The sequence below is a fragment of the Tamandua tetradactyla genome, chromosome 2, assembly GCF_023851605.1.
Source record: "Tamandua tetradactyla isolate mTamTet1 chromosome 2, mTamTet1.pri, whole genome shotgun sequence".
Lineage (NCBI taxonomy): Eukaryota > Metazoa > Chordata > Mammalia > Pilosa > Myrmecophagidae > Tamandua > Tamandua tetradactyla.
This window is the reverse complement of record NC_135328.1, coordinates 189,607,216-189,631,466: the sequence shown is the minus strand read 5'-3', so window position 1 is coordinate 189,631,466 and position 24,251 is coordinate 189,607,216. Positions and strand designations below refer to the sequence as shown.

The 24,251-nt window shown below is 38.5% G+C and overlaps 2 protein-coding genes across 3 annotated transcripts in view; one reads left to right on the top strand and one right to left on the bottom strand.

The window, feature by feature from the left end:
• Positions 1-16,439, bottom strand: part of CLSPN (claspin) — a 31,755-nt gene extending 15,316 nt beyond the window's left edge. Inside the window, exons 1-9 of one of the 2 annotated variants that reach the window (XM_077150317.1) lie at positions 16,088-16,439; positions 12,403-12,511; positions 11,437-11,885; positions 10,713-10,874; positions 9,960-10,037; positions 9,581-9,653; positions 7,849-7,957; positions 7,081-7,658; positions 1,023-1,214 (exon numbers count right to left, since the gene is read on the bottom strand). In XM_077150317.1, the coding sequence (XP_077006432.1) occupies positions 1,023-1,214; positions 7,081-7,658; positions 7,849-7,957; positions 9,581-9,653; positions 9,960-10,037; positions 10,713-10,874; positions 11,437-11,885; positions 12,403-12,511; positions 16,088-16,117 (1,780 nt within the window). In that variant the 5' untranslated portion in view covers positions 16,118-16,439. The remainder of the gene's footprint in view (positions 1-1,022; positions 1,215-7,080; positions 7,659-7,848; positions 7,958-9,580; positions 9,654-9,959; positions 10,038-10,712; positions 10,875-11,436; positions 11,886-12,402; positions 12,512-16,087) is intronic. The other variant, XM_077150318.1, reaches the window with a different exon arrangement.
• Positions 16,359-24,251, top strand: part of LOC143674514 (protein argonaute-4) — a 104,478-nt gene continuing 96,585 nt past the window's right edge. The window contains exon 1 of the mRNA XM_077150319.1: positions 16,359-16,448. The gene's annotated coding sequence lies outside the window, so the exon portion shown is untranslated. The remainder of the gene's footprint in view (positions 16,449-24,251) is intronic.

The window sequence follows — 24,251 nt, the reverse complement described above, 5'->3', positions numbered from 1 at the left end:
TTCAATCTGCACTTAAATGTTCAGAAAATAGACTGATGGCTAGACAGACAGGCAGGGAGAGAGGGAAGGAGGGCAGGGAGAGGAAAGGAAAAAGATGGAATTATATGACAAATGTGGCAAAATGCTAAAATTAGTGGATCTGGGTATATGGGGGTGTAGGGGAATGATGGAGCTCTTTAAATGGGGTATGTATTAGCTCTGGAATTAGGTGGTCTGGGTAAACTGCTGGTTCACTACTTATGAGCTGTGTAAACCTGAGCAAGTTGTTTAAATGCTCTGTATCTCAGTTTCTTCATATATATAATGAAGATACTAATATCATCTACCTTATGGAGTTGGGAGGACTAAATGAGTTAAAACATATAAAGCACCTACAGCAATGCCTGGCAAAGAGTAAGTGTCACAGCCAGAGTGGTATATGCATATAAGTATTCCTAAAAGGACACACAAGAAACAACTACCGACAGGGAAACTAATTTTCCATTTTATATATTTCAGTGTTTTAATTTTTTTTCTGTTTGATAAACAAATATAAAACTGTATTGGGGGAGTGGAACAAAAGACTTGCCCCTAAATTGTCCCTAACATGTCATTAAATTAAAAAAGCAGAGTAAGCAGAATGCACACTATGATCACATTTAAAAAGACATAAACAGAAACATGAATGTGAAGAAGGGAGTTTAAAAGGATAAATACATAAATATGGTTATAATAGTTGTCTTTGGTACAGGATTGTGGACATATTACATCTATTCTACACATTTGTTTTTGTCTATGTATTTTTTTTGTAACAGATTTATTTATTGCTTTCCTAACAAGACAAACATTATTTAAAGAAATAAAGCCATCGTGCCCACCCCTTTAGCAATGCTACATGTGAATCATGTGAGAGGAGATACTGCTGTCCAATGTCCAAAATCTCCAAGGAAAAAGATTCTACAACTTTTCACTGTAGGCTCTTCAAGAGCCATAAAGACCCATCAGATACAAAGCAAAACCCCCCAAACTGCGGACTCAAATACCTGGCTTTGTATGGCTTGCTCCATCCAGCTTCTCAGCTGTCAGAGTCACAGGTACCACACCTGCCTTGAGCTCTTCTTTTCCATCTGTGCCCACCTCTTTCACTATGATGCTCACTTCCACCTTCGGCCCAGCCCTGGGCCTGGCTGCTGGATTAGCATGCTTCCAGAAACGCTCCTTCAGGGCTTCCAGCTCTAAACCCAAAGGCCACAAGTTTGTCAGTTTGTGATACTTAAACTCTTTCCTTTAAGACGCCAATCAAGGATTACGAAATAAATTCCAACCAAGTTACAGGAGGGGGGGGGACGACACAAAAAGAAACCCCAAGTTCCTTTGCTACTAACAGCTCGTATCAAATTCACACAATTTTAACCTGTACTGATGGAGTGCTGCAATTGTTCTTCCCTGATATGTTTTAAAAATCATACTTTTTAAATAGATATTTACAACTGAGGTTTCTAAATATGTGTAATTGTAAAAAAAAAAAAAGTATTAAACTGGTAGAAACAAATATCATAATTCCCAATTGTTCAAAAGCCTAATTTTCATGGGTTTCAGTCTCTTCTTTTCTAGTCCCTATTTTGAACATTTCACTATTTATTAGCAACCTTACTAAATAGGGGCAAGGTTGGAAAAAAAAGGGGGCAAAAAAATGATCAATCTGGTCAATGATGCAACTCAGGAGCAGGACTAGAAAAAGTTTTTTAGTGAGAGAAGCTATTTAACAAGTACAGTTACACAAGAATATCCCCTAAAACCACACATTCAACTTGCGTATAATGGGAATATATCCTCTGTGGGTAGTAAGTACAGTGGTCTAATGGCCAGAGGGTTCTTTTCCATCTTCCCCAAAGCTATAGCTCAGAATTTCCTTCTCCCTCAGTCAGCTGCTGCCTGGCACCATCCCCTGCTCACTCTACTTAACACTGGCAGTGTAAGGGCTGGCAGGTATAAAGAAGAGCTAGCAGTTATAAAGAGAAAGGAAAGGAGGAGAAAAACCTCCTTTGGGGCTCAGAGACTCCAGATATCTTCATGGGCCCTTCCTCTCTTCCATGGTCAGATATGCATGATACTGCAAGTTTGGTTAAATTATTAAAAACGTACTTGAGGGCGGGTCACGGTGGCTCAGCAGGTAAGAATGCTTGCCTGCCATGCCCGAGGACCCGGGTTCAATTCCTGGTGCCTGCCCATGTATAAAAAAAAAAAAAAAAAAAAGCACTTGAATCACACTTTAGTAGTTTTGTTATCAGCATCTTCAGATAGTTTTTCTTTCTTTCAAGGGACTTAGGAGAAAAAGAGAAGAACTAACTCCCTAATATTGTTAGCATCAAAAACATAACTCTAAGGAGTTGCATGTTTACATTACAAACATAAGAGGAGAGAGAGAAGCTATAAATCTGTGTTCTGTTTTATAGTGGTTCAGTAAGGTACTAAGATTGGAAGCAACTGGTGGTAGCAGCAGAAAGGGAACAGAAATAGGCAGGTTATCACTGGCAAAAAAATTCAAGAAATGGCATCGATAGGGAGATTACTCAGGACCTAAAACAACAGTGAGGCAGGAGATGGTTTTGCTCATATCTACAAAAGCTAGGACACTCAGTGTTCTTCATCTACCAACTCACTGAAGCACCCACTTTCTTTGTCCTTTACTATGTGACTCAACCACATGCTAAAACTCCTAATTCTAGAATGCCATTCACAGCCTCACCTCCATCAGTTTTTTCCCAGCATTTTTTGTCTCTTCTCTAAGTGAAAAGTCTTTGCCCCAGCTCAAGTCTCCACCAGAAGTCTGAATCTAAGACTGCTCTCATTCTCACTGCTCACAGCCCAGAAAATAGAGGAAATAAGGGTAGGGCTTATCTCCTATCCTACTGCCAGTAATATATTTCTGGCACCCCAAAAGTTAAAACTACATGCATTTTGTCATGTAAACCGTATTCTACAGGATAAGGAAACAGTTGTCCCATTGTCTTTACTCTTAATCCCATCAAAATGCATCTGCCACAGCGCCCACCTGATTGAATTTGCTAAAATGATTATGTGACAGGTTAATTTTCCCTTGCAAAAATACTTCTTAATGATCCTCTGCTAACAAAAGGCGAGTCCAAGCTCCTAGTATGGCCTCAAAGTCCTGCATCCTGGTCTCTGCTCACCCTTGGTCAACAATCCCCTAGCAATCTTACTTCAGCCAGCTGGAACACCCTGTGTTTTCTTGTTTCCGTGCCCTTTGCAGGTCTATTCCCTCCACTAATAAAGCCCTCCTCACCTCTTCCTTGGTATCTCCTAGTCGGCTTTCAGGACTCAGTTCAGGTATCAATTAACTCCTTCCAGAGGCTCCCCTTACTTCTCAGTCCAAGTGAAGTGCCACTGCCCTAAGCTTCCAATGCATACTCCACAAGCGCATACCTTGATAACAGCGATTACCATCCAGTATTGTAATGGTCTGTTTGCCTACCTCTCTCTCCTACTATACTTTAATTTTCTTGAGTACAGGGTCTCAAAACTTAACCCAGAGCTAAATCCAAGTTTATTGCATGGATGAAATGAATGTTGATACTAAATTTCAGGTATATCATGGAATACGCTGGTCTGGGAATCCAACATTTATCTAAAATATGATTCCTAAAGGAAATAATGTTCTAAGTTCAAAATAAGTGCCTACCGTGTACCAGGCACTGTGCTAAGCCCCTTAATAAGCAAATGTAATGTTTGAAAAATTACCCAACCTCTCCAAGCTTCGGTCTCTTCATTTGCAAAATAACATCTAGGTCTATGAAAATTAATAAAGATAATGAATAAGGAATCTATCCATAACTAGTATAGCAGCTACTCCAAAAAAAAAAAAAAAAAAGTTTCATCCTTTTCCTGTCACTCAGTCCAGGACTGTTTAGACAACTTCTAGTGACAGAGAACACAATTTGGAGGTGTCTGATAAAATAAGAATTCAAAAAATGTTTCTTCCCTTCCCTGACTCTTAGTCTGAGACTATTTAGATAACTTCTTGTCCCATATAACAAATATGCCCTCAGCATTCTCGGCAATAGCTCATTCTCAAGCTTCTTTGCTAATGGAGCTAGTTAGTTCTGTTACAAAAGCCCTTCACCCCATCTCCTGGTCTGGTCAAACTAACTTACACATCCACCCAATATGAACCAGGCACAGCTCTTTCTGACCCTCCTAAAAATGTCCTCTCCACTTTCACAAAGTCCATCCATTCAATCTACAGAGTCACTGAGCATATTTTAACATCCAAGAAACTGACCTAGCATATGTCAACAATAAGCTGTTTAATGGAGAGTTCTTGATGTAAGAAGCACTCTTTGAGCGCTTCTTTATACTATCCATTTGTATGCATTATTCTCACAAATTTTCATGATAGCCCTGTGAGTCAAATAGTGCTATTATTCCATTTTTTAAAAAAGATGGCTTAGGCTGTTTTATATATGTATGGCCTGGTATTTAGAGATAAGAACGAAGCTGATCAGGTCAGGATTAAGGTAATTCAGAACACAGGGATAAGGAAGACATTGTCTATGTTTTAGAACAACACCTACTTTTTTTAGACCAAAGGAAGAAAGGCTTACTTTGTCTGGAACCTAAATTTTCTGTAGTACATAATCTAACTTAGCCTGTCTGGATAGCTCATTTCAACAAATTGAAATACAGGGAGCCCAGAATAAGAATGAGAGCCTTTAATCCTGTATAGTTTAATGTAATGCCTGGGTACATCCTAGAATATATTAAGCAGATAATCAAAAAGTATTAGCAAAGTCCCTTGAGGGATGGGAGGAAAAATATGGAACTATTAAACTTTACCATCGGGGAATTCCCTAATACTGTGTCAAACTATAGGGATGCAAATCAATAGGCCAAGCCCTTAATCTTGATGCTTACTCTTGTGAAGCTTATGTAGGTAGCAAAGAAGCTTAGCCTACCTATAGGTATGCCTAAGAGTTACTTCTGGAGGACCTCTTCTGTTGTTCAGATGTGGCTCACTCTCTCTAAGCCCAACTGGGCAAGTGAAATCATTGCCCTCCCCCCTATGTGGAACATGACATCCAGGGGTGAAAGTCTCCCTGGCAGCATGGGGGATACCTCGCAGGGATGAGTCTGGCCCTGGCACTGTGGGATCAACAATTCCATCCTGACCAAAAGAGGGAAAAGAAATGTAACTAATAAAGTATCAGTGGCTGAGAGTTCAAATAGAGTCTAGAGGCTACTGTAGAGGTCACTCTTACGCAAGCTTTGGTTAGACACTGCTATCTATCATAACTTGCCAAACACCAACCAAAACCTTTCCAGCCAATCCTAAAGAACACCTAGGGCAATATATAAGATTCTACAAAGGTTCTAGGCACTAGGGTAATTTTCCAGAAACCTCCAACTCCAGACGCATCCCTGGACCAGATAAATCCTAAAACCTAGAGGACCCAGCTGGGAGGGACCTAGGGGGCCTATCTCCAGATCAGATAGTTCCATCTCCCTACACTATATTAGTGACAGCCCTTTGCAACATGAAAATGTTCGAATGGCCATAGCCCAAATACCCCTAAAGAGCTTGACAAAAAGATCAAAGGTGATGGTGGAGTTATACAGAGAAGGTAGGGTTTAATAAATGAATATGATTGCTGAATCATTAAACTGATATTTCTTTTAGTCTCCAGTATCTTACAGCAGCTAGAAGCAAAAACCTAAAATTGTGAATTGCAACCTATGTCAAACTCTGAAATCTGTTCTACAACTAATTGTTGTGCTATGCTTTGAAATTTATTGCTTTTTTTCGTATATATGTTATTTTTCACACAAAAAAGTGATTGTGATCGTAAAAAAAATATTTATTCCTTCTAGTCTCCTATATTCTGGAGCAGCTTAGAAGGAAAAATCTAAGAGGATGGTATGGTAGCCCATGACAAAATCTGCGATCTGTCCTGTAACTAACTACTTGCTGAAGAATGCTTTGAAAACTACTGCTTTTTTTTTTTTTGCTTTGTTTTGTATATATGTTATATTATACAAAAAAAAAAGATGGTTTATAACATACACAAGTAAAAGATTAAGTAGCAGAGCTAACCCAGAGTCAAAGCCTGGTCTGGCTAAGAACCTAAGCTCTTACCCACCATGACATACAGTGTTGACACAGAGGAGGGAGCGCCTGACTCTACCTAAGAGTCAGGGTAGCTTACCAATGTGGTACTACTTGAGTTCAATTTTGAAGACTCATTCATTCATTCAACAAATACAAATACCTACAGTTGTGCTCTCCACTGTGTAAACACTGGGGATAGAGTAAGAAAAAGACAGAACACGCTCCCTATTCATAGTATAAAAGAAAGACAGTGAAGAAGAAATTACATGCACCTGCTCTTCAAGCCTTCCTTTCACCACACATTTATCTCTTCTCTGAACTCCCATAGCAGTTTATACCAAATGTTTCTTCTAGCAAAGAATACCTTTCCTTTTTCTTCAGATTATTTAATTTTTTCCCAATTATCAGTAACACCTTCATTGTAGATGTCATTCACCACTTTTTCTCTTACTTATTATTTGCATATAAGCATCATAAGTGGGAGAAAATGTCAGCTTTATCTTGGTATGCCCTCTGGCATTTTGTATACAATGCAGGCAGTTTAACATTTGTTGAATTTGAAAAAAAAAATTCGGTTTGCAAACAATTTACTGAATGTAAACATTACTCTTTAGCTGTGCTAAACTCAATGTTTTTATGAATATCTTAATATTTTGACATAGGATCATAGAAAAACTTAGAATTTCAGGTTGGTAGGGTAGAAGTAAGTTCCCAATAACACAACAAAACAGCAATGTACTTACTTCGTATATTATCAACTATCAACAGGCTTCCATTTTAAACAAGGTTTAGATAATTCTGATGTCCTATCAAATTCATTAAAATGAGATTCTACCTGTATCTGGTACATTTGTTGAATAAGATCATGCATGCAGGTATTGGTTTCTCCTGTATCCCTGACGTCACAGTGCAAATAATTGAAAGCTTCCAGGATAAATCACTCAGGGGAGACATCCCACAATTCAAAGGATTACCTCGGTTGGTTTCAGGTTCATCAAGTATCACAAAAGAATTGTCATCGGCACCCAGTCGAGGTTTAATGGAAACATCTATTCCCAGTTGCTTAAGTCTATCCAGAACGAATCGTCTCCCTTTTTCAGGTGGCACAGCTGCTGCTAATTTAGCTCGTTGTCCAGGCTCTTTCACCTTTCGGTCTGTTTCTGTTCCATTCAGGCCTTCTTCTCTCTCCAAGGCTTGAGGTTCAAGCACCACAAGCCCTCCAGCCTGACATTCATTGCCCTCCTTGCTCATGAGGAAGCTGGATTCCAGTTGCTCCACTGCGCTGTCCCCAGGTAAAGGTCTAGCATTATTCTGCTTCTGTTTCTCTTGAATGTCCACCTCTTCACTTCCCACCAAATCCTTACTGCAAAACTCATCTGATGCAGTAGTAATCTGGGGTTCCTGTGAAACTGTAGGAAGCGGATTAACTTCCATTTCATATTCCGTGCCTGCTGTCTGCTCACAATCTTTGCTATGGTGGTCACTGTGCATTTCAGTTGTATTTGCAGTGTCTATGATTTCTCTGTTGTGGCCTGAATGATACTTAGATGACCTGGAGAAGGGAAAAATAAGCAGGACTTCAAAATTATCCTAAATGTTAAACATTCTCACTCCTTAGCGCACAATGAAAATCAGTTAAGTCAGTTTTAAGGGAGTGAGAAATCTAAATTTTTCACTCCAGATGTTTGCTACAAAACTGAATGTTTAAGAAAAGTATAATCACAAGGAAAGAGGGTTCTTACTTCAGCAGTGCCATGGCATTTCCCCGGCAGGTGGGTCGGGGTTTACGTTTGAAGAAATCGTGAATGGTTTTATTCTCAGGCATATGATAAGGAAGATTAAGTGCTGACTCTATAAAATGGAACAAAACAAGCAAATACAAGTACTGTATGTTCTGAAAATATCACTTCATATTCAGTTAACCAAACGGTACAGCCAAGGCCATCATCAGAAAAAAATCCCCAGTTCAACAAAGGCAGGAGATAAATACAAAAGAGCTCCCCAAAGACCAGTAGCTTTTTAAACCTGGTTGTGAAATAAAAATGATCCAGGAAGCTTTTTAAAAATATATATTCTTAGACCCCACTTCAAAGCTACTGACTCAGACTCTCTGTGGGGCCTAAGAATGATTATATTTGAAAATCTTCCAAAGAGATCCTGATACAGCCAGTCCACAGACACCCATTTAAGAAAAAAACCTCTTTTTTACCTCTACTGTAGTTCTGAACTACAGTTTATACTAAAGTTCCAAGGGATTTAGGACAGTGTCCATTCACCAAATCAGTTCTAAACTCGATATTATAATCCAAATGTATATTAGGAGTATTAAAAAAAATCAATCCCCAACATTCAAATTGAGCTTACAAAATTTACTATACAATAAGACTGCTTCCATTTGAAATGCATTATTACCTCTAAGAATATCATATTCAAGAGGAATCCCCCAAATACAAGTATATGATATTCTTAGAGGTAATAATGCATGATCCTATTTTATAAACTTTTGAACTATGTATTTGACATGTAAAATATGTACAGTATTGATATCAACCATCTCTTAAAATGTTAGCCTATAGATATCATTGTATAATTTTCTTTGGTCAGAAACATTTGGATCAAGTAGTACCACTTGGGTCAGGATCTTCAGTGCCATTTACCAAATGATTGTCTTTAGTTGATGCAACTAGCAGCATTCCAAGGTTTTCTATTTGCATAATGCAGCAGAATATTTACAGTAGTCACACTTTAAATTCAGGGGGGATTCTTCTGGAATTCAGTCTAGCAAATTTAGAGGAAAGGCCCTAAGGAAATGTATTTATCTTAAGAGAATAAGCCAATATTTTCAAGCTGAACAGCTGAAACTACTACAGATAATAAAGTCTATTGAGAGGATCATTTGTGTTTTTTGTGTGGTGTGTGCATAAAATTGCAGAGGTAAGTTTTTCAGTCCCATGTGCCACTCAAATAAAAAACAGAAAAACACTAGTATTGTAAATTAAGACTTGTAGACATGAGGTACAAATTGTCCTACATGTTTTATAAATAGGTAACTTTTTCCAAGCAAACACATCCCATTCAGTTCTGTTGATCACATCATTGTGTAAAACAGAGACACAGAAGGGAAGCAAATGATTGCTGTACATATTTTGAATTATTTTGCATGGTCTCATTTGAGATAATTGGTGTAAGAATCTAGACTTTTTTTTTTGTATGCTCTATGGCGGGGTCACATTTCCTTATTTTTCCATGTATTTTGTTACTGCAGTACCATTTGTTGAATTTTTGTTTTTTGTTTGTTTGTTTTGTTTTGTGGGAAGTGCGTGGACCGGGAATCCAAACTGGGTCTTCCACGTGGCAGGCGAGAATTCTACCATTGGACTACCCTCACAACCCCCCTTTTAAAAGTATATATTTGGAAATATTGAATAAAAATGTAAATATGAAAAAAAAATTTACCATACAGGTTTGTATTACCTCGAATAAGGCGCTGAGTCTCACTATGCAGTTTTTTTAACGCTTCCTTACTTAACTTGGCTGCCTTCCTTTCCTTAAAGAAAACAAAAAGTGAGATTACATTAGTGGTATTTTCCAGAAAGGTATTCATCCTTCAAGAGTCTGCTCCCTCCAAATAAGATGATGGAATAGTAAATACTAATGAACTCAATACAATCTAAACTCAAGGATTTCATTTATTCGCAACTCTCAGAGAATTAATTCAATCCAATCTATATATGTCCCTACTACGTGCAAAGCAGTAAGTTGGGTACCAGAAAAATACTCTAATAGACACAGAAGCCCATAATCTCATGGGAAAGACATCAAAGTCTACATGATTACATAAGGCTCGACTTACCTTCCTCATGGTGCCTTTTGATAATTCACTTTCTTCTTCAACTGAATAGATCCCACTCTCCAACAATGGCTCCTTTTTCTAAAAGAGATTGCAAGTTGATTAATATGAACAAAAACTAAAGTAATGTAAGTGGATGTTTCTTGACTGCTTTAATAGTTCAGCAACACTTCATCCTACATTAGTAAAAAATTAGTAACTATCAAAGAGGAATTTTGAAAGATACAGTACCCAAAAATGGTTAGAAAAATAACCTAGATGTCTCAAATGGAGCGTGGATCCTCATTTCTTATACCTCTTTCTTACATTTTTCTCCAAGGAGGGATAATGACTCCCAGGAAGTGAAAGAAAACCTTAGGAAGAACAATTATACTTCCAGACACTAAGGAAACGATGTTTTTGACTGAGGCCTCTCTTTGATTTCCTTCCTAGAGGGTTCATTCTCAGAGGTCACAAGGTTATAAAATTCACACATCTGACCTATTATTTACCTGCTTCTTACCACAACATAATGTATCTTTCTTTCTTTTTTTTTTTATTCTTAAACAGGCAATAGCAAAGTACTAGTTTCTGAACAAGTTAGCATGTCTATCACTTATACTGCAAGTTTCCAAAATTAACAACTGAAAACCTCAAATCAATTTACACATGCTTTTCTTCAGGTTATAAAAAAATAAGGTTCCAACTGTAAATAAAAAAATAAAGCAAAAGTTAGAAGCAGCTGGTTAGCTCTGTCCGCAATCATCCTTTACTTGCCTTGTGCTTTTTCACTTTGTTTTTCACAGCTGCCCTTATTGATTCTAATGATTCTTCATCTTCCAACGGAGAGTTATTTTCCTCCTCCAACCCACTTTCAAAAAGGTCTTTATCCATAAGAAGACAGCCACTGTCATTAAATGGCTGTTTCACATCAGCTTCCTGAATAGTACATAAAGAAAAAGCACAATTCAGTCATTTAAAAATGCAGTATTTCAAAACATCACATGGCAATTTGGTTTAGGCCAGAAAAAGCCCACGTTGCATCAGCAGACAAGTTATGTGGCATTCTAGAACAATGTAACCCACAGTTATCCCTTGAAGTTCAAGCTGCGATTTTATGTAACCGTCCAAAATAAACTAACCAATAAATAGTTTCTGAAAAACAAAAAACTTATTAACCAACTAGTTTATAAAGCTTGACTGATAGATGCATAAAAATTCTCCTCTGAAACTTACTTTTTATCAGTTCACAAGCAGTAAAGAATTACTGTATGTGCTAACAAAGAAAATCACAAACCCATTTATTTGGGGGTCTCTTCTGAGTATCCAAAACAGATAATGAGACCTACATAGTTTAAATCATATAACCCATAACTTCCAGTGCAAAGCAATCAACTCAAAGTTATATTCTCTGAGCGTAGGGACAAACTTGAGGACTAAAAGCAAATTTTCTAAAATGTTAATCTGCCTTAGAAATAGCAAATTATTCTTTAAAATGTACCTCGTTCACTGTTTCCTTCTTTTTTAGCCGCCTAATTTTTTCCATCTTTTTCCCCTCTTTCTCAAGTCTTCTCTTAGATTTTACTTTTGCTTTTCCTCCTGTTCCTTCTTTATGACATATGGGATTTTTTACAATCTGTCTGTCAAGTGTAAAGTCCACAGATTTTTCAGGTTGGAGACTTGGATCAAAGCAAGGTATCCCTTGGGTTTTAAGATTTTCCCAATACAAAGACTCCTCAGTGTCATTTTCATTACTGTCTGCCAAAGTTTTGTAAATTCTTCTGGGTTTTCCATTTTTCCCAGCATATACATTCTCTTTATTTTCCTCTTCTGTACTCTCATAGGTAGTTTTCTCTGGAGAGGCATTTCTATCCTCTGTTTCAGAATCACTGTCTTGGAATATTTTCCTGCTTTTCAGTTTCTTACTCACAAAAATCTCTTCATCTGAATCTGGAGGAAACACAATTCTTTTTAAAGGTATACAATCATTTGTCCTTCCTCCTTGTTCCCTCACTTTTCAAAAACATGCAATTATACTAGTGAGACATTACCTTGTGATATTTTGTAACTACCACTAAGAACTGAATGTAGCAAAGAAACTCTAAAAATACATTTTGAAAAACATTTTCCCTGGAAAAATGCCTCTTGCTGAGAAATGTAATTATATATATTTACAATGTGTCAAGTTGTTCTAATCCTTCTGACAGGTGTTAAAAATCCCTTTATTATAGGATGAATGTGTTCAACTAGGCAATATGGTAATTTCTAAACATGCTATACATTCAATAATATAATACAGATATTTTCAAAGAGGTATAATGTTTTTTTGCTTTTATAACAAACAAACAATAAGCTTAGTGCATTAATAATTTAACAAATCAGGAGAATAATGAAATTAATCCAATCTACTTATAGCATAGGACTCTATGTTCTATTCTTGAAAATAAAAGTATGAGATATTACAAACCTCTTTCACTCAAGGGCCCCACTGTTTCACAGCTGCCCTGTCCACTGTCTGAGGGACTATCTGCCTCTTCATGTGAAATCAGTTTTGGATCATTGATTTCTAGGTGAACCTACAGAATGCAAATATACTTTACATTAACCAGCAGGTGACAGAAAGCACCAATACCTAATGATACACAAATCGTCATGGGAACATCAGAAGTAATGAAGAAACTTGTGCAATGGTTCAATGAAGGCATGGCATTAAGAAGTACTGGACAAAAACAAATAAAAATTCATTGGTCACCTTTGAAGGATGCTATAGAACCAACACTTTATTTTTAATAATAGTAAATAAATGAAAGGAAGCAGTTATTTATTATGGTTTTCCTGTGTAAACAGTTCCTCACTGTGTACAAAAATGATTGATGAGAGGAAGTTTTCCCTTAGGGAAATATCCTAGCTAATCAATAAAAAAGAAGTGATAGAATTAGACAACCAGAATTTTAGCAACCCTCCCTCAAATAACAGAACTAGGCAATGATCCTCAAGGGTGGCTAACATGACAAAACAAGAGAAACAACCAGACTTATGTGCTGCCTGATAGAAGTACTCAATACCACCTAGGAAACATTCTTGCCAAAACAATAAAATCTAAATATGATCAAGTCTCTAGCCAAACTACTCGTTTAAAGGAAATATAGGGACAGAGGAACATGTTAAGTAACACCACATAGATGCAATTCAGAATGTAGGAAACTCTTCTACAGGACAAACTATACAGATTCTCTAACAAATAAAATTGCAAGAAAAAAGAGAGGGATTAAATAGAGTTACGATATTTATCAACAATTGCAACATACAGACCTTGTCTGGATCCTGATTCAAACAAAATTGAAAAAAATGTAAGTCAACTAGAGTTTTAATATTAAGGAGCAATTCTAAAATTTCAATTTTAGCAATTAAAAATTTAGTGTTAATTGTGATTTATGTTTTTTCAGAAAGCCCTATTATGGGATAAATCACATCCCCTACAAAATCTTAACTCCCCATTCTGTGAATGTGAACTGATGTGTAAAAAGGATCTTTGAAGATGTTATTAGTTATAGTGAGATCATATAGAATCAGGGGAGGCCTCAATCCAGTATGACTTATAAGCAGTGGAAATGTGGACAGTTGACAGGAGATAGATGATAATGTGACAAAGGCAGAGATAGTTATGGATTGCTAACAAGCCTCCACCAGAATGCTGCAGACTCCAGAGAAAGCACAATCTTGCCAACACCTTGATTTTGGACTTATAGTCTCCAAAACTATGAGACAGTACATTCCTCTTCTTTAAGCCGAACAGTCTGTGGTGTTAAAGCAGCCCTAGTAAACTAAGACAGCCCTTAGCTTTTAGGGACGCATGCTGAAATATGTGGATGGAATGCTATGATGTATGGTTTTGTTTCCAAGTAATCAGGTATAGGGGGCAGTGGGTAAGGGTATAGGAGAAACAAGACTGGCCATGATTTGAAAAGTGTTGGAGTTGAGTGATGGGTTCATTGTATCAGTCTCTCTAAGTCTGTATAGGTTTAGGAATTTATTTTTAAAAAGTCACAAACTAGAAAAACTTAAGGAGAGGTGTATTAAATGACTTGACCAGTTAGTGACAAAGCAGACCCCAGAAGCCAGGTCTACTACCTCCTTAGTGTTCTCAGGGCTCTAAGTCAAAACTTCTTAAAAAGGGGGAAAATATTAACATCTGTAATGTAACAGGGCACAAGGCCTTACCTCTCAAATAACTATTAAATCGATTTCAATGTCTGATACACCTATTAAAATAATGACAAAATGTAACACACTGAGGAATCACTGGGAATTATGAGGTAAATCCTGATTATCCTTCCAACAATCCAAAAAGGATTAGTTCTGTTTGCAGATGCAGAAATTGAGTTTAGATAACCACACAGCGCTGTACACGATAAAGCTTTTAATCTTTTCCATTCCAGGCAATTTCTAGCAGCAGCTGCTACAACAAAAGCAGGAGGAGATGGTGACACACCAGAAAAACTCAGTAATCAAGATAAATAATATTTTAATGCAATATCTTTTAAAGTATCAAAATGGCAGACTATGGCTCATGGGGTCAGTTGCTTGTTTTTTGTTTTTTTTTTCCCAGTTGCTTGTTTTTGTAAATAAAATTTCATTGGACTGAAATCAGGGACTGGATTACTGTAAGGAGAATGAGGTGGGGTAAGGTGAGTGAGGCAGGGAGGATCTTGTCTTTATTTGATATTTTGTTCAATTATCAAATCATGGAATTTTTTGCATTAATTTTGATTTTTGTGGGTTTCTTGTTCTTTTTTTAAAAACAATTATTTTGAAAAATAACATGCAAAAAAGTGATAAATTTCAAAGTACATTTTAACAAGTAGTTACAGAACAAATTTCAAAGTATGATTTGAGTTACACTTGCACAAGTTCAGATATTTCCCCCTAGCTATTCTAATACACTGGAGACTAAAAAGAAATATCAATATGATTCAATAGTCATACTGATTTGTTAAATCCTATCTTCTGGGTTATAACTCCTCCTTCTCCTTTGAACCTTCTCCCAAACTTTAGGGCTATTTGGGGAATGACCATTCTAAAATCTTCATGTTGAAAAGGGGTGTTGACCTTATGGGGTAGGGGGATGCAGCTGGTTGATGTTCTTGGAGAGACTGGTACCTCTGGGTTTCAGGGATTAGCTGGTATAGGAACAATCTGGAGGTTTTAGGTTTCAGAAAAGCAAACTCAGTAAGTGAAACTTTATTATACAGTCTCAGAGTACTGGGTATTCTTTAGGGTTTTCAGGAATACTGTTGGTTGGGATTTAGCATACCATGGCATTTTGCAATATCTAGCTGAAGCCTGCATAAGAGTAACCTCCAGAACAGTCTCCCGACTCTATTTAAAATCTCTTAGTTATTGAAATTTTATTTTATTACATTTCTTTTCCCCCATTTGGTCAGGAACACATTATCAATGTTTCGAATTAATTTTGATTTAAAAACTATTAGATATTTTAGCCAGAGGGGTTTTTATTGTTTCTTTTTGTTTTGCCGCCTTAAATTCTGCACCCCAGAAAACAGTAGGAATCTGGAAATGTAGTTTTTAAGCCCAAAAGTCAGCCATCAATCGGGAAGGCTCGAAACCGCTCCTTCCCCACAGCGGGCCTAGTCGGAGAACGGGGGGAGAGGGAGGGAGGGCTTAGGGTGACATCAGCGCGCGAGGACATCAAAGGCCCCTTCTAGACTCAAATCTCAAACTTCCCAACAACGCTGCCTCTATCGAGAATCCTGCCCTGCACTCTGGCGACCCTATTCGGCCTGGGCCTTCCTCTTTTGGGGCGATTTAAGAGGAAAAGCAACCGCGTCAGGAAACGCGCCAAAGCAGAGAGGCAGGTGGAGGAGAGATGGGCAAGCGCTAGACAACAATTGGCTGCAGGCAAGGGGCGCCGCAAAGACTCCGGAAGCCGGAGAGCGGGAATCCAGGAACTGCAGGAATCCGCCCGCGGAAAAGTAACCCGCAGAGTCCCGGGGCCGCCGAGCCGGCCGCGGGGCACGCCGGGAGTTGTAGTCCTCCAGGCCAGGCGAACCCGGCTCTGCTAGTCTCCATCAGTGCCCCTCCCCGCCCCTCGGCGCCGGGCCTCAACAGCCCGGATGGAGGGACGTACATACATTCACCTCAGGAGCCACGTCTCCCGTCATGATTCCAGTCACCACAGCGCTGTGCTCTGGACCAAGCAGCTTTCCGGCTCCTTGTCTGGGAGTACCCGCTCCAGCCGTCTTCAGCTATGCTGCCCGCTTCGAGCTTTCGCGCCCAGCCGGAGTGGAAGCCCCACCCTCGATGATTTGCACCAATCGGAAAGAGGCTTTCGGAGTCTCTGCCCCCCACTCCGTCCTACCAATCACTAAGCGCCTCCGAGTAGTATAATCTGGGTCGGGTTGGCGGGTCGCGATTCGTCTTGTCAGCTGAGCGGGTGCTGGGGTGAAGGTGCGCTAAAGTATCGGGAGATCGGGTTTCTGGCCTTGCAAGAAGGTAACAAGCCAGTGGTGATCTTTGACCTTTGACCCTTGCCATAGCTCGGCCACTCCCATCCAGCGCAATTTGAGGAGTGAGCCCTCCAGGCGGTTAGTGAGCTGGGAGGAGGTCCCAGGGCTCCTGTGGTGTTCTGAATCTTTCCAGCGGGAGTCCAGGCACCTCTGGGGGACTTCTCCAATTGCTCCAGCCCTTCAGCCAGCTATATTCCGTCTGCCCCTTCTTGTGTATGACATTCATGCCACGGAGCACAAAAGAAAAGAAACATTGTGGTCTGCTCACATAGCAAAGACTATCTTTGTCATCCATCCCACTTCAATCTTTCTGTAAAGCAAAAAGGTAAAAGCTTTGGAGTCACAGTAATCCCAGAGAATTCTAATCCCAGTTTTGCCAGTAGGTTGGTTATCTTTTTGCTACTCCAGGTCCATTTCCTGTCCTTTCTTTCTCCTGCCCTGTGTCACAGCAAAATGAACCTCCCGGCACTGCATTACTCCATCTTGTGGTCAGGCTTCAGGTTGGGTTAGGCCATCGAAGGGCACCATGAGGAGAACAAAGAGCGCAAGGAAAGAAAAATCAGCCTATTTACCACACCTACCACCTCTCCCACTCACAGTTCTATCCACCAGTAGGATGACCAACTAGTCCCAGTTTGCCCAGGACTTTCCCAGTTTTAACACTGAAACTCCCACATCTCTGGGACCCTGCCGGACAAACTGGGATGGTTGGTCACCCTCTCCGCTGGTTCCCTCTTCCAAGTTTTCTAAGGTGCTGGGAAATGGGTGTTATAGTTAAGAGCCATTTATTGGTAGAATCAACAAAACTTGGAGACTGATTAGATGGAGGAATGAAAGGAAAGAATTGAAAATTTTGAATTTGGAAGACAGAGTAGAGGTGATTATGAGATAAGCAGAGTAGGTTTGAGGTGCAAATGATTAGACAAGTTTGACATTTGCTGGATACTTCATTAGGGAGTTGAAAATTTCTTTCACAAGTTGCAGAGAGATTTGAAGATACACTTTTGAGAGAGAATTCGGGAAGAATAATATATGTCAAGTACATTCAACAAATATTTATTGATTCCCCTACCATGAGCCAGGGATGTTCTTGGTTCTCAATGTGTGGTTCCCAGACCAACAAACAACATCAGCATCATCTGGGAACTTGTTAGAAATGCAATTCTCAGACCCCACTTCAGGCATGTTGAATCAGAAACTTTGGGGGCAGGAAGTCTCACCACTGTGGGTTTTAACAAGCTTTTGAAATGATTTTGATGCCTGCTCAAGGTAGAGAATAGCTATTGGTAAATAATACAAAGTGCTTGTCCTTTTGGAACAGAAAATAAATAGACATAAATAAAATTTCAGACAATAATAAATGCTACTGGGAAACTAGAGCAGGGAAAGGAGGGAAAATGCAGAGACTACTCAGGCAAGTTCTCTTGGATGGCTTCTAGGATCCCTGAAGTCAGAACAGGGTGTGACTCCCCGTTACTAGCTTTTTAAAGGCCTTTAGTTTCCTCATCTGCTAAAATGGAGGTAACAGTATTACTTAAATCACAAGGTTACTGTGAAGAGTAATAAGATGAGACTTATAATTACTTCTGGCACGGAGTCAGCGCCCCCAAAATCTTAGCCCTCTAAATATGAGAGTGAGTGCTATAGATGCATATTTTGGAATCGTCAGTGTAGAAATTAATAATAAAAGGATAAAGGTGGATAGAGTGAGACATGAGAGGAAAAGAGGATGATGATAGGATCTTATTGGTGGGTGTGGGGATAGAAGGCAGTTTGTAATTGGTTGAGTAATGAATGAGAGGTGAAGAAAGGAAGCTGAAGTTCCTAGAGTACCTTTTGATGGAGATGGAAGGTGGCTGCAAGGGAAAGATCTGTAGTGTTTAAAGGGATTAGCCTGAGCCTGTCCCATAGATGACTTTATGGCCTTATGTAAGTCATTTAGCTTTTCAGAGCCCTGCTGTCTTATTTACAGACCTTGGATCAGCTCATGATTCTCAGATTGGCTTAACTGACAGAGCACCTGAAAGTATGGTATTTGTAGGAAATGCTTTGCAATATTGCTGATTTTAATCCAGTAATATAAATTCAGAAAAGTTTCTGCTAGTAGAATCTATCATTCCATCACACTAATCAATATTAAAAAGAAATACTGAAATTACATGTCCATGAAATCATAAGCCATGGAACTTAACATGCTCAGCCCATTCCAAAGTATTCTATTTTTATTTGCTCACTGGTACACAATCAAATGCAGGCCCCAAAGGCTTAAGAAAGTTTGGAAGGAGAAAATTAACTAAATTGTATCTTTTATTTCAACTTCTCTGCAAATTGAGAAAGCCTACCATGTTTATTTTCTAGTGCTGTTATTCCTCTGAACCAAGTTTGAGATCGACTTGCTTTTCTAAAGTCCTAAAACCTCTAGAATCACCAAACACGGATTTTTAATCTTCATCCCTGGGAAGCAGCGCCACCATGTGTTATGTCTTGGTCATGTCAATCCATCCATGGTTAGCAGCCACTCCATCCTAAAACCATTTTCTTTTCATTTTAAGATTGTTCAGAGTTACTTAAAGTTTCCTTTGGTGGCATGAAATGCTTATTTTCTCCAAGTATCTGCTTTTAAAAACGACCCCTTGCCATTTTTCTATATATTTAAAAAGCTTCTTTTGCAAAGTGCCCTCTTGAAGGCCAGGGCTATTTTTCTTGCTTACTATAGTTAACCCCTGACCTTTAAAAATGGCACTGGACCTGACACATTGTAGACACTTAATAAATAATTGCTGACTGAATCATTAAAATATCATAGCCTAAAAAAAAAAAAAAGTACCAGGGCCTTTTCCCATCAGCTATTTTGTGTGCAGAATGTCCTTTGCCACAACCTAAAGTACCCATAACATACTCATCCACTTATTTGAGAAATCTTGAGCACCTATTTTAAGCCTATTCTAGATGCTGAAAATATAAAGATAAATAAAATACAGCCTTGTTCTCAAAGAGTTTCACATTGCTGGGTTGGAAACAGGCAAGCAAACAAGAGTGTGCAATAATGGAAGAGCAAATATAAATGGAACAACTTTGGGATGAGCTAAGCATGTTAAATTTCATAGCTTATTATTTCATAGACATGTAATTTCAGACTTTCTTTTTAATATTGATTTGTGTGGTGGAATGATAGATCTACTAGTAGAAAGTTTTCTGAATTTATATCACCAGATTAAAATCAAGTGGCTTTGGGGGCCTGAGGTGGGGCAAATGGCTTCACCTTGGGAAAGTCAGCAAGAGATGATCCCTGAACTGATTTTTGAAGATGAATTGGAATTCTGCAGGCCAACGTGGGGAGAAGAAGACATGCAAGGCATGTGTAGAGGCTTGATGCAGCATGTTATGTTTGGGAAACTAAAAGTAGATCAGTATGAGGAAGTCATGGGGGGGATAGTTGGGGTACAGCTAGACAAAACGATATTGTATCCACTATGGGCCAAAAGGTGATTTTGCCACTGGTATTCAATCAGGGGATTTGTCACAGTTGTTATAATGACTAAGGTTTTACTGGCCAAGGTGGGGCCAGTAAAGGGTGGGGCCATGGTTGCTAAACATCAGTGAAAAACTGATGTTTATGTCCGTGTTTATATAGGCAAAGAAGAAAACGGATACTATTTTAGGCAGGGAAAATGGAATGGGTAAAGGCATGGAGACAGGAATGATGATAAGATTTTTAGGGAATGACAACAAAGGATCATTGTGGATCATTGTGGAAGATTGTGAGAATAATCATGGCGTTCTGTCGTCTCCCTTTTACATAGTGATTTTGCCATTCTTCCCATCAAGAGGCAGAATCTTGTTCTCCATCTCTTGAATTTGGGCTGAACTTGTGACTTACATTGGTTGACAGCATATGGTGAAAGTAAAATTGTGTGGCTTCTGAGGCTGGGCCTTAAGGGGCTGTGTAGCTTCCACTTTCATTATCTTAAACTACTGCCACCACCATTTCAGAAACCCAAGCTATCCTTTTGAATGAACCACATAGAGGAGAATCAAGACATCCCAGCCAACAGCAAACGGTCAGACCTGATCATCCTGGACCATCCAGCCCTACTGAGCCTCCATATGAATGCAAACACAAGAGTGACCAAGGGTGAGACAGCAGAATCGCCCAGCTAAACCCAGCCAAAATTACAGAAATAAATGGTTGTTTTAAGTTGCTATATCTTGGTGCTATGCAGCACCTGAAAATTGGCCAGGCCAAGTGATACTGTTTTGAATAAACTCTTATGAAGATTACATTCTTGTAGCAGTAGATAGACAATAGACAATACGTAGATAAATATTTAATAGATCAGGCAGTGATAAGTCCTTTGAAGAAAAATAAAGGGTGCTAAAGGTTAGAGAGTGATAATGTGGTTGGGGGTTGTGCCAGTTTGAAAGGATGTATGTACCCTAGAAAAGCCATGTTTTAATCCTAATTCCATTTTGTAAAGGCAGCTGTTTCTTCTAATCCCTATTCAGTACTGTATGTCTGAAACTTTAATTCGATCACCTCCCTGGAGATGTGACTCAATGAAAAATGGTTGTTAAACTGGATTAGGTGGAGATGTGTCTGCACCCCTTCCAGGTGGGTCTTGATTACTTTACTGAAATCCTATAAAAGAGGAAACATTTTGACGAAAGGAGGAGATTCCTAGTTTAATTGGGATATTTTCTCAGCCTTAGAACTGTAAACTAGGAACTTATTAAATTCCCCCTTTTTAAAAGCCATTTCATTTCTGGTATATTGCATTCTGACAGCTAGCAAACTAGAACAGGGGCGAGGGGAAAGAAGTGCTATTTTGGAAAGAAAGATCCTTTGAAGAAAATATGGGAATGTTCTAGAAAAGAGGTTTTCATGCTGAATGACCCTCTAGCAATTATTAGCAAGTTTTCCCATGATATTAACCCAGATAAAATTAATTTATAAAATCATAAAAAGTCAACTCTGGGAGAAACTTTAGAAATCAGCTCATCCTTTCTCCTCATCTAAACAAGTGAACCCCAGAAGGGGAAGGTGTTATGTTGTCTATATTTTACTTTTAATATTTCAAACTAGAAAGTGTAATATACATGTGTGTGAGCTACTTTCAGTGTAAAACCTGGAGACCATTTGTAACACTTGAAGTACCCTAATAAGAAATATCAAACTCTAGAAGTGGTTAGTATCTGAGAAATTCCAATCAATAGTCCACGTTCTAGTAGCACTTATTGCAATAATGTCAACCACCTTCATCTCCAGTCAGCACTAAAGAGCAGTTAGATGTGGCTAGATGCTAGATGTCAAATATAGTTTTTATGGGTAAAATGAGTGGTGTCAAGATATGTGATTTGGCTAGAAATATCGTACGTGGATCCTCCAACCTTCGTGACCAAGATATGAGAATCTAGTGGGCCTAGCAACAATATTTCTCAGAGTGGTTTTAAGGGCTAGGAACTCTTCAGTCCTTTTCTCCCCTGATACCTTATTCTGACTAGGGGGTTAGTTTGATCCTGGTGCTAGAATATTCTTGTTACATAAAGAAACCTTTCATGCAATGTGCTTGGCAGAGTGCTTAAATGGGCCAAGAGCTGGAATTTCATCAAGTCTACAAGTTGTATGACTGGTTTTGCCTGCTTGTTAATAAATATTTGATCAAGTGGCAGGTTTAATTCTGAGACTTGCTTCCATTGTAACACATGATTTGGTAGTAAAGTCTGGGGAATGAACACATGTTCATCTCTCAGTGTTAGAAATTATTATCTGCCTTCCTCCCCTTGATAACAAAAAACCACTCAGGAATCAATAAATACATATTTATTATTATTATATAATTAATAAGTAAACAAATTGGCTTGGATTAGTTTGTAATCGAAGATGATTTGCCTAAGGTCACCAAACAAATTGATTCCTTCCACCATTTAATGCCAAATCAAACAATTTACACCCATATTACCAAAGAAAAACCAGCCAATGTTGAGTTAAGGTGTACAATGCAGTGTTTTAGGAAGTTGGGCTTGCTTCAGCCTGGAGAATGGGCTATGGAGAACACTGGAGACAGGAAAAGCAATGAGAGATTGTTGCTATAACCCAGATAAGAAATGAGTCAAAGGCACAGCAAGGTGTAATGGAACAAGCATGGGCATTGCCATTAGAAAGATGCTGGTTCAGCTCCTAGCTCTGCCATTGATCAGCCACGTACCTGTGCAGAAGTCACTTCTTTCTTCTCGGATTCAATTTCCCCCAATCAGATGGTATTTTCATTTTCTAAGCTGCTTAAAGTAGATAACATAAAATGGGTTGGCTTTAACAATGGAAATTTATTAGCTTATCATTTATGGCTGAGAAAATGTTCAAATCCAGATGATACTTTCTTCCTGAGGAATACCTACCAGGGAACCTTGGCTCCTCTGCCAGGTGGCAAGGCACATGGTGGTGTCTGCTGGTCTCTCCCTTCTCCTCCTGGTTTCATTGATTTCAGCTTCATGTGTCCTGGCTCGCTCTCTCTCTCTCTCTCTCTCTCTCTGTATTCATTCCATTTAAAAAGTATTCCAGCAAGAAGATTAAGATCTACCCTGATTCAGTTGGGCTGCACCTTAACTCCAGTAGTCTTATCAAAAGATCCTATTTACAATGGGTTCACACCCACAGGAATGGATTAAGTATAAGAAAATGTTTTTCTGGGTCAATATGGTCCCAACCACCACAGTTGATGGAAAAGTTTTGGTAATGGATAGTGGTATTGCAGTACTACATTATGAATATAATTCACATCTGAATTATATATTTGAATGTGGTAAAAATGGGAGGAATTTTAGATTATCTACATGGTAGTAGAATAGAATTTTTTAAAAAAATTTATGGAACTGCACAACCCAAACAGTGAACCCTAAGTTAAACAATGGACTGTAATTAATAGTACAATTATAAAAATGTGCTTTTATCAATTATAACAAATGTACCACACCAATGCAAAGTGGAAGTGAACCCTCCAATTTTGTACTTTTTCAAGACTTTTTTGGCTAGTTGGGGCTGCTTGGAATTCCATATGAATTTGTGGATTAGCTCTTCTATTCTGCAAGAGATGCTGCTGAAATTTTGATAGGGCTTGCATTGAATTTATAGATCACTTTAGGCAGTGTTAACATCTTAACAATACTTAATCTTCCAACCCGTGAATACAAGTTCTTTCTGTTTATTTAGGACTTTAATTTCTTTCAGCAATGTTTTGTAGTTTTCAGTATCCAAGTCTTTCACCTCTGTTAGAATATATTCCTAGGTATTTTATTCTTTTAGATGCTATTGTAAATGGAATTGTTTTCTTGATTTCCTTTTCAGATTTATTACTGGTGTATAGAAACCCAACTGACTTCTGTAGTTGGCTTTTCCATGTTTAGCTTGTATCCAGCAACTTTACTGAATTTGTTTATTAATTCTAGTAGCTGTCTTGTGGATTCTTTGTGATTTTCTGTATGTAGGATCATGAATAAGGATAATTTGACTTATTCCTTTCCAATTTGGAAGCCTTTTATTTCCCTCTCTTACCTGATTCTCTGGCTAGAACTTCCAGTACAGTGTTTAATAGCAATGGTGACAGTGGCATCCTTGTCTTGTTCCGGATCTTAGGGTAAAAGCATTCAGGGCTTCACCATTGAATATGATATTTACTGTAAATTTCTCATAAATACCCTTTATCATGTTAAGAAAGTACCTGTCTGTTCCTAGTTTTCTGAAGGTTTTTATCACGAAGTGAGTTGGATTTTGTCAAATGCTTTTTCTGCCTCA